Here is a 14,186-nt window from a genome sequence, read left to right on the forward strand (position 1 = left end):
TTCAATGTTAGCACTCCGTTGTACATAACGTTCCAGGGCGTTGGACCCAGGATAGAGCCTTGTGGTACTCCGGACGTTATCTTCAGCGGTACCTGTCCTCTGCTCGTCTCGTAGACTAGAACGCGGTCCTGGAAATCGCTGCCTAAGTTTCTGCACGCCTTTGGGAAGCTTCAATGTTAGCACTCCGTTGTACATAACGTTCCAGGGCGTTGGACCCAGGATAGAGCCTTGTGGTACTCCGGACGTTATCTTCAGCGGTACCTGTCCTCTGCTCGTCTCGTAGACTAGAACGCGGTCCTGGAAATCGCTGCCTAAGTTTCTGCACAGGTGCCCAGGAACCTTCATACGGAGCAGGGACTCTGAGATGGTGTCCCTGTTAGCGCTATTAAACGCATTCCTCACGTCAATATTTACTATTGCGCAGTGTCAGTCACCCCTCCGCTTTTGTTTGGACGACTTCTCAGGCTTTCCGATCACCGCCCGGATGGCGTCAATGGTGGACCTGCCTTTCCGGAAGCTGAACTGTATTTTTGACAGACCATGATCACTATCCGTACATTTCTTCAGTCGGTTGAGGATAATCCTCTCCAAGAGTGGGTAAACTGAAAGAAATGTTTGCTGGAACCCAAAACAAATAAATGGTTTTTTACCTCCTCAAAGCCACATAGCTTCATTGGATAACATTTTCCGTAGAGGAAATGGAAAAGATGGCTGAGCCAGTACCAGTACCAATAGCTTTCTTTTTGTTCTTTTCAAAAACCAAACCCGTTCTTGTTTGTTATTCCAATGTTTGAGCATGTGCTTCATTCATTTCGTCGTATTCGTTTGTTTCAATAAGTTATTGTTAGTTATTGGTTCTACTACCTAAAGATTCCTAAGTAATGTTATTCTAAAGTATTCCGAAAACCTCAGTACAGTCAGTAGGCTGCAATCACTGTATGTGTTCCTCTCATAGAAAACTAGTATCTGATTATAAGCAAAGACTGCTTCTTCTTCTAGTGTATATCTCTCGCTCGGTGCAGTGCTGAAGAAAGTATGCTTCAAATAGTTAAACCGTGAATGCTCCCGCTCCAAATAGTAGATTATTCCAAAATAAGTTGAGGAGCGTTCCGTTCTGCCACATTAGTAAGATTGCTCAGTGTTTGTTTGTTCCTGTTTGTATTGTATTCTGAAGAATTGTGCTTCTCTGCACTATCGTGTTCGTATTTATCTACTAGCTTGCAATAATCTGCGTCAGATCGAAAGGCACTCTAATTTCTTCATGTTTAGTATCTTTTAACTGTCGGTTTCATAAACAACCTAACTATCTATGTTTGCCAATATTACGAGTTCTGAAATTTGCATCAAAAAATTTTCCCTGTTCAAAAGGGGTTATTAATGGATTATTTTTATTTTGTTGTCGCTAGTAATCTTAAATAATTTAAAATCGATACGAACAGCTACTTATTTTCTACGGATTCCTATTAACGATATGTTGCATTATCCTACTGGTGCTCGCGCGATATTTACTGCGCACCGAACATCTTGCGAGCTATATTCGTGTATGGAAAACAGATATGTGATTTAGTTAAGAAGTCGTTTTTGCAAGCGATCTTATGTTTCGCGAATTAGATTCGAGAAATAAAAAGAGGAAACTTTAAAAATCGATTATGGCCGTCAAATTCGACCAACTAATGTTATAGTAAATGCTCGAAAACAATTGCGTTTGCATCGAAAGTGAAAGAAAAAAAATCCATCGACGAGTGGATTTGAACGAACACGTTAACACAAAGATCCGTAAGTAGAATTCAAAAATGTACACAGGATTTGCTGTCAACAAGGAGTTACTGTTTCGTTGTTTACCTAACTAACACCGGATTTTTCTTAGGATAAATATGCCAAAACTCTGACGTTGATTAGGATTCTCCTGCTTCAGTGATCAGTCAGACCTGGTAATCGATAAAAAAAACCGGAAAGGAACCATTGCAACGTATTTTTTGCAACATAGGAGTATATCATCGTTTACTTTCTAAATCCCGAAGTAACAATGCAAAAAATTCCGATGGAACACGTGTATAGTAACGGTCACATTAAATTAACTCATACTAAATTACCTAATTCATCACAGATGCTTATGTTTTTACACTAATATTTCTTCAATATGCTTTCAAGCACTTTTTTTCGTTCAAAACGAACAAGTACTACACCTGTTACAATATATCGGATATACGCGGATGCTCCGAAAATCATCAATCAACCACTTTTTCTCTGCCACCTCGAGAGCCATCCAGAGAGTTATTAGGAGCTACTCGTTTATACATCCGATCAGCTAGTGTTATGCCCCTTACTCGGTTCTCACGACAAGCTAAAGGGAAGTAGAGGATCAAAGTTGAGCAGATTCTGCTCGTTAGTGGCGTTTTTATATCCCCAGGATTTCATCGCAACCACGCAGCTGTCCTGAATTATCTTCACCTGTGGGGAATAATTAAAGGGATTCATACTATTTTATTCATAAATAAACTATAACTGGTTTACCTCCTCAAAAGAGAGATCCTTTGTCCAGTGGAATGGGGCCGACTTTGAGTCGCGAAAGGTTGAACTGACACCACCAATGTCCAGCTTAGTGTGAGTGTCGAGGAATGCTTCGACGGCCGGATCGAACGGTAGACCGTAAAATTTGAGAATTTCTTTGGTCATCTGGTACGGATTCAACGACAGATCCTCGTATCGGATTACTCTGAAAGAGAAAAAGGTAGAATTTTGACAATATTAAGTTTCATAAAAAAAAATCAATGAAATTATTATGCACTAGCTGATCCGGCGAACTTCGTCCTGCCCTAAATTGATTTTTTGATATGAATTCTATCGAACATTCACGTTTTCTTACTAAGCGAACGTTCGTGGGTTCAATCGCAGAACTCTTCATTGATTGATCTTCTGATTGGCCCTTTACAATTTCCATTTACTATAGATTTTCTAGTACCTAGTACACCGGATGTAATACGATATGTACGGAGACGATAACTTCTAACTTTCACGAAAGCTTTTCTGTCGTTTAGGTACGATCTGAGCCGCTCATTTATCCATTCAGGAAGTCCAATGTGTTTAAATTTCGCGATAGTCAGTTCGTGAGGAACTTTATCAAAAACTTTAGAGAAATCAAATCAGATAGCAACTACCTGATTGCGACTTTCTACGGTTTCTGATAAAACGCTCATGTAACTCATCAGATTTGAATCGGTTGGCCTTTTCTTCACGAAACCGTCGGCGAGCGGCGAATAGCATTGGAGAGATTCCCGTGGACGAGTTCTTCAAAAACTGTGGCGATGCAGCATAGTATCGAGATTCCTCGGTAGTTTCTAATGGCGTGAACACTACCAGACTTGTGGATTGGATTGATCGATGCCATCTTCCACACTTCTGGAAATATTTGATCACGCAGGGAGCGGTTGAAGAGGTAGACAATCTGTACCGGCACCTTTGGAAGCGTCAAGTTTTTTTTTTAAACTGCAGCTACGTTATGTCAAACGATAGTTTTTTTCGACCAGTCACTGAAAAACTGGAAGAGTCACTATTGGCGATCTAACGTACAAATCTACACCTAGGCAGCGCTGCGGTGAAAGTGATGATGGTTTTAAATTTTGCCATGTGAGCTTATGGAAAGTTTGTAGTTCTTTCCATAAATTACAATGTTATAATCATAAAAGAATATTTGATTGCGATGAGTTTATAAGAAATTTAATTCTGCGCAATTTTATATATAACATGTTATTTATTTACCTCTTTCAGTAGTGAAAACTATAAAAATGTTGACAATGGTTGAATTAAAGAAGGAAATTCGAGAGTACAATCAAACACAAGTAGAAAAATGCACGATTCCTGCATGTGAGAACTACCTTGGAAAGCCCGGAAGTAAAATATACGTGTTTTGTTTTTGAGTTTTAGGTTACATTAGTATCATTTTCTTAGTTCAAAAACAAAATCCAGATGTCTCACCGATCGTTTACGTTTTGCGTTAGATCGCCAATTATGCATGCTGCAGAAAAACTCTGCCCGAGAAGACTCGGGCGAGTCTACAGTTGCTCCATTATACGTCATTTCTAAAGGAATTCGATTAGTATTTTTAAGGATCCTAATAGAGGACCAGAAAGATAACGAATCACGTTTCAAATTCGACTCGGTGCGGTTGGTGTAGCTTCGAAACGCGTTTTTTTGACATTCGCTGTAAAGGGCTTCAAGGTGTTTTAATCTTTCCCTTTTGCGCCAAGATCTTCCGCGGAGAAAACGTTTACGCGCATTCCGAACGATATTTTGAAGGTGGTACGTAGTTACGTGGTTACGTGGTACATGATCGTGGAGTATGCCGAAATCCTTTTCGTAGAACAGTGCAGTTGTCTGGCCCGTGAACGTGTCACCGTTTAAAATCCAAGTCATCAGCGTTACTTGCGCCAATAGGATTTTGAATTCCACATGTTTCTCCGTTACGTGGAACACATGATTGATACAGAAAACTAAATTTTCATTCATAATTTTTATTTTAAAAGTGCGTTATTTCACCTGAGAATCCATTGCTATTTTTGCTTCACACTAAAGCGTCGTGCACAAATTGTGTAACGCGAGAAGGGGCACAGTGGGGAATCGCTGGCCATTAGGTAAAGTCGGTTGCTTCGTACTGTTTTTTCCTTTCTTGCTATATCATGAAACCTGATTTTCAGAACATTTCAAAGCTTGGCTTCGCATACGCTCTGCAGCTTCAATGATAACTTGATTTTTTTGGCGTCAAAGGAAAAGTTGTTCGAAAAACTGTACAAAACAAATCTCTTTCATTAGATATTGTAAAATTTCATCATAGGAGGCCTGGCAAAAAAATGAGAAAAAGTGACTTTTTGTAGAAAACTAACTTGAAAGTTTTTTCCAAAGTTTGCCACTGTTCAGACTATATGAAAAATTTAGGCAAAAACATAAGCTTTCAAGTGGATATTGTCCGTCGTAGCGCAAAACTGCGCAAATTGTAGTTTTAGTGGAAAAAGCGAAAGTAGATTTTTTACTATATTTTTTAATATTGAGATTTATTCAAGGATTTAATTAAATCAAAACCATAACAATCCATTGATGAAAATTTTCGTACAACAGTAATCTGTTATAAAAAAAACCTGAGCAATATCACATTTCTCTCTCAACTCACATTTCTTCTTCATGCTCCCTCAGAGCATATGACGGTAATCAGTGCTTGCGACGGAACATAGCGCTTATAACGGAAATTAGTGCCGCACTCTATCACGATGCTTACGTAAATTTTAGGTGACCTGGTTTTTTTACGCGGAATTTCCAATTAACGCGTTTTTTTACGCGGAATTTCCAATTAACGCGTTTTTTTACGCGGATTTTCGAATTAATGCAGATTTTTTTACGCGTAAAAAAACCTGGATGTTTATTCGATTTCATTGAAGAAAAAAAAAATGAAAAATAAAATTAATTTTCCTCGAAAACATGTTTTCTTAAACTCTGGAAAAAAATTGATATAAATAGCCCTTACAATTTCCAAAAAGTCACCCATACATCGGAAAAAGGGCTCTTTTACAAGAAAAAAGTTTTTCAAACACCAACTTTTTAATATTCGTATCGTATAGAGCAAATGCGAAGCGCAATATTGACAAATTGGAAGCTCGGTGTCAGTCACCGATGACTGACATGGCACTCAACGTGTTAATAAAAATCATTCAACTTTTCTGGAAAAAAAATAAATTCTTACGACTTGAACGGAAAGCTCGGTGTCAGTCATCAATGACAGACATGACACTCAACGTAATAATAAAAATCATTAAAAATAAATCAATGTTTACCTTTATTATCATATTTTATACTGTCAGTCACCGTAGACTGACACGGCCTGAACGGAAAGCTCGGTGTCAGTTACCGATGACTGACATGGCACTCAACGTGTTAATATTTAATTCTTAACATTTCTATGTTATTTTAATGAGATCTAAAATTTTGTCAAATACACTATATCGCTATCTAGACTGTAAACAAAACTATGATTAGTTGTATTTTTTCCAAAGAAGCATGAAAAAGTTGTTGGAAAAACTTTTCCCCTGTAAAAGTGCCCATCTTCCGATGTATAGACCATTTGCTGGAAATTTTAAGAACTATTTACATATCTTTTTTGAGAATTTAAAAAAAATACGTTTCAGAGAAGAATAAATTTTAATTTTTCAAAATAATAACTCCTAAGACGAGTTGGCTTGAAATTCGCCTATAACAGAATTTGCTTGACTTGAGGGGTCATCCATAAACTATGTGATCTTTTTCAATAGGGAGGACGCTCGGAGGGGTCGCTCGTGCTCGAAGATCATAAAATTACATAAAAAAGTATGCTAGCTTCAATTCTGGGACCGAATGAGGTGTGTTTCCTGAGCCAAAATGATAAATGGCTTAACACATTGCGGACCGCTCACGAGATTTCTCGTGTTTCGCGTCCCGTCTGTTACGGATGGATCACGAAATAACCAGTGTTTTCTACACTTGAAGGTTTTATCCTTGGTTTCCCAAGAATCTAACAAGGCCTACCGATGCCTCGCCTTCGTCTCATCCACATCGAAGGAAACGATCTCTTTCGTGGAATCCGAACAAATGAAGCGTTTAAGTTTGCCCCAAAACGTGCGGTCCTTAATGTGTTAATAGCAGCCAGTTTATCTACCGAATCATGATTTTGTTAGGGTTGCTAAACATAAGCTCATTCGCAGGATGCAAAATAAAGCTAGCACATCTTGGTCATGCTGAAGCAGTGGTCCAATGTTAGTTGCATTGGTTCAGGAAAGCACTGTTTTTCGAACGGGTTTTCTGATGGGCTCGATTTTAAAAGGGTGTGCGAGCTGCCTGAATTTGAGTTTCATAATTTATAAATAATGTAGTTGGCTTACAAGACGAGAACCCTTATTATAGAAAGATCATAGATATTTTCAATTTATAATTTTAATCAATTGAATCTTGATGCAATATTCGTTGCTTCAAATGCTCCAGGTCGCAGTGCCTTCAATCGAGTTGAACGTCGGATGAGTCATCTTTCCCGTAGCAGGTTCAATACTTCTCATGATCATGTAGTGAAATGTGACGACAGGAACTGCTGCATTGAACCAAGGAGTAGTTACTTTCGTATAAATCAACATCAATTTATATCAGCTCATGTTCCTCTCAGCTAAACGTCAGATGGTTTGAAAGCACCATGTGAGCATTAATTTTCCGTCTCTGTTCGAAATTCTATGAACTTATCGAAAGTTCTTCCGAAGCTACTACTTGCATATAAGGACCATCCGTTTAAACATTTGATCCTAACCTGGGCGGATATCTAATTTTTTACGTTGATATTTTCATTACTTAATAAAAAGTTAAAATATTCTGAAAATTTTTCAAACGACATTGAATTTTTGCACCGATTATGTTAGCATCACGTAACATAAGGGGAAGCGGGGTTTGTTTTGCGTTTTTTATTGTTACTCAGGGGAGAGGGGGTCCAAAATTCGCATTTTTAGCGAGACTTAATTTGCATACCACGCCTAACGGAACACGAAGCTTAATTTCGCAAACAACGATATCATTTTAGATCATATGGAAATTATTTTTTAATAACTTTCTCACAAAGTTTTCCGAAGTTGAAATTTTTCTCACCATGATCTACGGGCGAAGACGAATACAACAAAATAAAGGTGGCTCAGATCGGACGATTGCTTCCTTGGGGTTTGCACTCATACCAGGGACAGACATACAGCTGTACTTGCGCTGTAAGGCGGCTCGCACACCAGAGCAATAAGCAACTAACTACTATCAACATGCAATAAGCAATATTATCGCCAATGGATTTTTCCATTTAATTTTTGTTGATCTCGCACACCAACGCAATACGATATCGCTATCACCTTTGTAGAGCAACACATATTGCTAGCAACACAACGTGTCGGTTGAAAAGCAACTTATCGCCCATAATTTGACAAGTTTTGTACATTAAGCCGAGTGTTTGCATAATGTCAGGCGTTTTTATTGCTTTGATATACGAAGCACAACAAAATATGTTGCCTGTTGCATATTGCGTATGGCAGCTTGCTAGTTGCTTATTGCTCCGGTGTGCGAGCCGCCTAAGGGTACAGCGTTGTACAGGTACTATCGTACCATGCCAGACATACTTTAGTTGTACATTGTACCATATGTCAAACTGACAATCAGAATTTTTACCAAATTTCACCACATATTTCAATGAAAAAGGTTTTTATTTAGCGTCTAAACTATCAAACACAACAAATATGTTTCCAATCTGAGTTATTAACTCAAGAGAAAGTCAGTGAAAAGAATGTTTACCAAGTGTTTTGATTCGATTTGTTCATGCTACCGACCACTAGCCGTCTATGGCGCTGCGCACAGTACAACTGTAGCCATGTACAGCGGTAAAACAGGTCGGTACAGGTACAGCGATTGTACCGAGTTACTTGCATGGTTCTAGCGCTGTACATGGTGACAGACATACAATTTTCGAAGTACAACGCAAGTACAGCTGTATGTCTGTCATAAGTATCACGAACACATTTGGCGACCCATTTTTAGTCATACCCAGATTCATATATTTTCGAGTGGTTATAGACACCATGTCGACCGAGCGACGAAAAGTGCTACAAAAGTGCTGGATTCTAACCCCGCCTTGCCCCCCGCAGGCTGCTCTGCCTATAGTTCTAGCTATAATCGTACGCGATTACATGTCCGAGGGAAACGGCATCACTGCTTTTTCTCTTTCTTTATGAACTGTCAGCAAACGGACGGGAGCATCAAAGTTCTAAACAAACAGTCTCAAATATCAGCTCGTTGTTGTGTACTGTCATTCCATCCAAAATACTTCTCGGTACGGTAAAAATGAGCATGGATTTTGTTTTTCGGAGACGAGCAAATAAAAAAACAGTACGAAGAAAATCGGACAGGTAACAGAAACTCTATTTCATTATGTTCAATTTACGTAAAACTATCTGTTTATTTTAGGTAACGAATTCATCTGCACGACGGCAGAAATTATTGAAAAAAAATGCGCAAGTTCTACGAACATTCAAAAGCATATGCGTATTTTCATGTAGAACAATCCTACAAAAGTCGGACGTAATTGAAAAGCGGTTGAAGGAATAAATAGCGGTGCCTGAATAAAACAAAATCGAAGAAATTGAGCGTCCATTTCCGTTCGACTGTTTGATGGAGAAGATGGGTAAAAGAGGTAATAACTCAATCTATTTCAATAGTTATTGCAGTTATTATACATTAATGTAGCGGCCATTGATTACCGTTCACTACATTGTCTACAGGAATATTCGAGACAACACTCGCTGGACTCCCATCTTCCGCCTCCAACTTCGGTGAAGGATTGCCGATTAAACCGGACAAATGAACACATCTCAACGCAATCACCAACAACTAACGTATATAACGTTTGTTCAGCTTCTTCAAGTTCTTCTATGCAATTGATTCTCATCCCTCAAGATACCACCACAGGTGATGGAGGAAATCAGTTGCCACTAGACTCGGTATAAGCTGCTGTACATCTGGATGATCTAGCGGAACTGCCAGGCACTCGACAATCTCAGCTGAGGTTATGAGGATGATAAATCCGAATCCCAACAAAATTTCTTTCTCTCGAAAAAAAAGTCACAGGTGGCTATTACTATTGATTATTTCATTTTATTGGTGATATTCACTATTTTTACACATTTTGAATTCCAGGTAATCTAATACATTGAACGCCTCGTTAGTAGCCGGAGCCAGAGAAGAGATTGGTTACGATATTGATGATAATGATCAGCAAATTTATTTCGTAACTGCATTGAAGACCACATTTTTAATACACATTTTTTTAATGCTGCGGCTGCACAAATCTTGTAGAGCACGAATACGACGAAGACAATTGACACTATTGTATTTATTTTTTAGTTTATATTCAAAATTGAAAAAAAAACAGAAGAATTTTAAAATATTATAATAAAGTGATTATTAGTGAACCATGACTTTTCTTTATTTTTTGTTTCATATTTATTGAATACGAATATAGCCATAAAAGGGTAAAGGGTCGAGTAGTTTTTCGTTCGGTCGACGCGGTGCCAAATTGGCACAGTGTTGGCCCGTATTTGATTGTCGAATACGAAGAATAGGTCGACAAAATCATTGCAAAATGGCACGACATCGGTACCGTTGTCGACACCATATTTTGGAACCAATACGGTACAACAAAGTAGACTGGGTATAGATAAAAGCAGGGTTGCCAACTATAATTCTCAAAAATCAGGATGAATGAATATAAAAATCAGGAAGAAATCAGGATAGTTCATATTGGGTTGTCCGGAAAGTTCGTGCCAATTTTTTGAAAAAAACAAGAGCACCATTTTCAAAGGGCAAGCATACAATTTTATATGCAAACATTTTATTTCTTAATCTTTCACCATCTTTCCATCTTTGAAAACTCATTTCTCCCAAATGTCTTTTAAGCCACATCCGGTTATCAAAACTGCGGCTTCGATAAACCCTCAAAATTTCGTCAAGCTACCAAATCTTAAAGATTTGATGCATCAAATTCCTCAATTCTTTGAAGCAGGTAATAGACAAGGCTTGGATAACGAATTCAGGCTACACAAGACGAATCTTATGGAAATTTCTGGAATGGAATCTTATAACATTCATCAGCGTGTGTTGAGCGAATATTCTCGCCTTACAATGCCAACAAAACAAAGTCCGGAAATCAGTTGGCACCCACAATTATAGACTCTACTTTAAAAGCGTAATAGAGGAATAAGGTTTTGTCACAATTTGTTAACGGAATTTAACAAAAATAACTGTGATGATTTTATATTATCATGATGAATTTTATGGAGATATCACGAAATCTATAGACAAACGGTTAAGTAAGAGTCAGAGCCACACTTTTTAAAATATGATGAAGTAAACGGCACGAAAATCAGAGAAAATTAGGATAATTTAAGTAAATTCAGGGAAAACTGAGTGTTTGTCAGCATATCAGGGAATGTGCCAGATAGTCTAGAAAATCTTGAAAAATCAGGATGGTTGGTATCTCTGAACAGAAGATACAGGTGTGCGTTATTTCACCTGAAAATCCATTTCCACTTTCGAACAAAGATCAATTTCATTTACGCATACATCGAATGGACTGACACTTATCAAGATGTAAATGGGAATTCAATTTTCCGGATTTTCCCATTTTCCTTCAGAGATTTCCGAAAATTTTCCGATTTTTCTCTCCGTAACATTGATCTAAGGAATCAACAAGATAAAAACGGCTCAAATCGGACATTTCCCTCCTCGGGGTTTGCGCTCACCAACACATTCTGTGATCCATTTTTATTTCTATAGATTGAGAAAAACTATAGTTTCATTTTGAGAGCAATATTTTTGAGTAGGTGTGAGATGTAATATTGTCCCCTTTGACTACCACAACTACTTTAAAAACTGAAATATTCCAACGCAAAGCCGTTCGCCTTTCAGTTTTTCCTGGATATTGCCAGTTTTTCAACAGTAAAACAGCCAAAGGCCAAAAATATACAGTTTTCTTTAATTTTTACAGCTTTTTAATTTTTTTTTAATTTCAAGTTTTTTACAAAACAAAAGATTTCTCCTGGAAAGAAAATACACTTCATGTTGAGAACTGATTCTAGGAATTCATTGCGGTTATCGAAACTGACTCCAAAACGCTCCACAGGATCGGTCCCTAGAAGCCATCAAGAACGTATATAAGGAAAGACCGCCCAGACTTGATTACACTAAAATGTGTTTGCCATAGCATGGCCCTGTGTGCATTATATGCATGTAAACAGATACCTGATAGAATCGAGCAGCTGTTTAAGGAAATTTACTCCTATCTCAGCTGTAGTCCATCATAAAACATAAAGTTTGCTGAAATTAAAACCCCCTTAGTAGTACAGAATACTCCGAATTAATGTTGATCAAAAAATAAGATAAGATCATCTAAGACGGTTTAAATAAACCTTCGAAGGATATTTATTTAACCTTCTTTAACTTCTGTAACATATAGAAAATTTTATCAGTCTGTATCAGCCAGTTTGTGAAATTTAATAAAATCCGATGATTTTTTTCATTACACTCAATCAAGTTCTAAAAGGTTTTAATTTAAATGATCCTTTGATCATCAACCTGACGATAATTGATCGAACTATTTTCATAGATAGGAAGTATATGTCAATTGTTCCTCTTCTACAAAGTCTTCCAAATATTTGCGATCGAAATGATATTCAGGATATCGATAATGAATTGAGATAGACCCGTAACCTGGATTTTACTGACTTCATTGGAAACGAACACAAAAATGCTTTTTTTCTATTGAGGTAATATTTTTCACTAAAAAATATGACAATATTTTTTCTCATCCCAAATTGAGAAAAAATATTACAATTTCGATTTTGTCACATTCCTCAGCAACCGTTGAACGTTGATTCGGAATACAATCTGACCAAAACAAAACTAAGAATGAGAACAGGAAAAAAACTATGCGAGGAATTTCAGCTTTTAAAAATTATGTAGACATGCATGAAGAAAAGTGAGTATTGATTGTTATTGCTAATGTAACCAAATTGGGGAAAAATAGATTCTTCCAGCTTTGTTCAGTTACACGAAAAAGTTTCCAGAGAAATGTAAGAAGTCGGTTGAATTGATGTATATAGTGTAGAATACAATAACTATCTTCATTTATAAGAACTGGCCATTTCAACTTTATTGTTGTGTTCAGGCGCGAAACATTCAAAAAACAAAAATTCCAGTGTTTCATAACTATTAGAGATTAGAGAATATTCTGTCCCTGATCGTTTTCAAAATCGTAGCTCCTCGTCAAGCGACAGACCACAAATTTGCCCTGTTGCTTTCAAATTAAGTCAGCGCCTCTCTCTGAAGATGTGAGGTATTCAAGCTCCCCAGCTGAACCCAGTAATTCTAACGTACTGCAAATGAATGTGGATACACCAGGACGCAATGTATACAGTTCATCGGAAGCCCTGGCGCCACCCGACCCAGTCGCGCTGTTAGCTGATTTCTGCAATCGAAGTCGTCTTGGCCCTGTGGTCGAGGTTGGTGATAAGGTTTCCCAGCCTGTGTTGACAGGCAAGTACCATATCATTCGTGATGTTCCTTCTCCTGATGCTTCGTCAAGTTGCAGCGGGATACCGCAGATTATTCGCGGAGCTTCTATGTCTGACGTTACCAATGCCATCAATTCATCTGTCCTTCTCGTGTATTATCAAAACCTTGGCGCGATTGCATGCAGTGATGGCTGCTACGACATCTACGCGTTTACGGAAACGTGGCTCAACGACAACACTATTTCAAGCCAGCTCTTCGATAGTAACTACGCCGTTTTCCGACAAGATCGATTAGCATCCAACAGTAACAAAAGTTTTGGCGGCGGAGTTTTGTTGGCTATTCGTTCTCGCTATAAGTCGCGGTTAATTGGGCGACTCAATGCTCTTTATTTGCGTTGTATACATTCCTCCGGATCGTTTGAACGATAATACTCTCATCGAGAAGCACTTGCAGTTGCTTGACTGGGTTGTTTCTCTAATGGACGCGAAAGACGATTTGTTGATCCTGGGTGACTTCAACCTACGTGACGTTGGATGGGAGCTGAATACTCACGGCTTTTATTTTCCCTCATCCGACTCGTCGATTGGACTCGTATCTCGCAATCTATTGGACGCATATCGCACTTCAAGACTCGGACAGAAAAATGGAGTCTTCAACCGTAACAATCGAATGCTAGACCTCTGCTTTGTAAGTGAGGAAATGTGCTACAGTCTGTATCAGCCAGTTTGTGAAATTTAATAAAATTCGATGAATTTTTTCATTACACTCTCTGATCAAGTTCTAAGAGGTTTTAATTTGAATGATCCTTTGATCATTAACCTGACGATAATTGATCGAACTATTTTCATAGATAGGAAGTATATGGCAATTGTTCTCCTTCTACAAAGCCTTCCAAATATTTGCGATCCGCTCAGTAATACCAGCTCCATCTCCGCTCGTCAAATGTTGCGTGCATCACCCACCTTTGTTGATCAGCATTGACTCCTGTGTACACTGTGATCACAATGACACGACAGAGAGAATGTTTTACGACTTCGGCAGAGCAAACTTCGACGAGATGAACAACTTCCTCTCGAACGTTA

The 14,186-nt window shown here is 38.2% G+C and overlaps 1 protein-coding gene and 1 long non-coding RNA gene across 2 annotated transcripts in view; one reads left to right on the plus strand and one right to left on the minus strand.

Annotated features, from left to right (window-relative positions):
• Positions 1–779: 779 nt before the first annotated feature.
• LOC129775841 (carbohydrate sulfotransferase 1-like) overlaps positions 780–14,186 on the minus strand; it is a 130,100-nt gene continuing 116,693 nt past the window's right edge. Inside the window, exons 4-5 of the mRNA XM_055780985.1 lie at positions 2,515–2,716; positions 780–2,451 (exon numbers count right to left, since the gene is read on the minus strand). Coding sequence (XP_055636960.1) covers positions 2,335–2,451; positions 2,515–2,716 — 319 coding nt within the window. The 3' untranslated portion in view covers positions 780–2,334. The remainder of the gene's footprint in view (positions 2,452–2,514; positions 2,717–14,186) is intronic.
• LOC129775842 (uncharacterized) lies at positions 8,590–9,506 on the plus strand. The gene is made up of 3 exons (XR_008743019.1): positions 8,590–8,942; positions 9,001–9,226; positions 9,315–9,506. It is a non-coding gene; the product is annotated as an uncharacterized LOC129775842 (long non-coding RNA).

Source organism: Toxorhynchites rutilus, chromosome 3, assembly GCF_029784135.1.
Source record: "Toxorhynchites rutilus septentrionalis strain SRP chromosome 3, ASM2978413v1, whole genome shotgun sequence".
Classification (NCBI taxonomy): domain Eukaryota; kingdom Metazoa; phylum Arthropoda; class Insecta; order Diptera; family Culicidae; genus Toxorhynchites; species Toxorhynchites rutilus.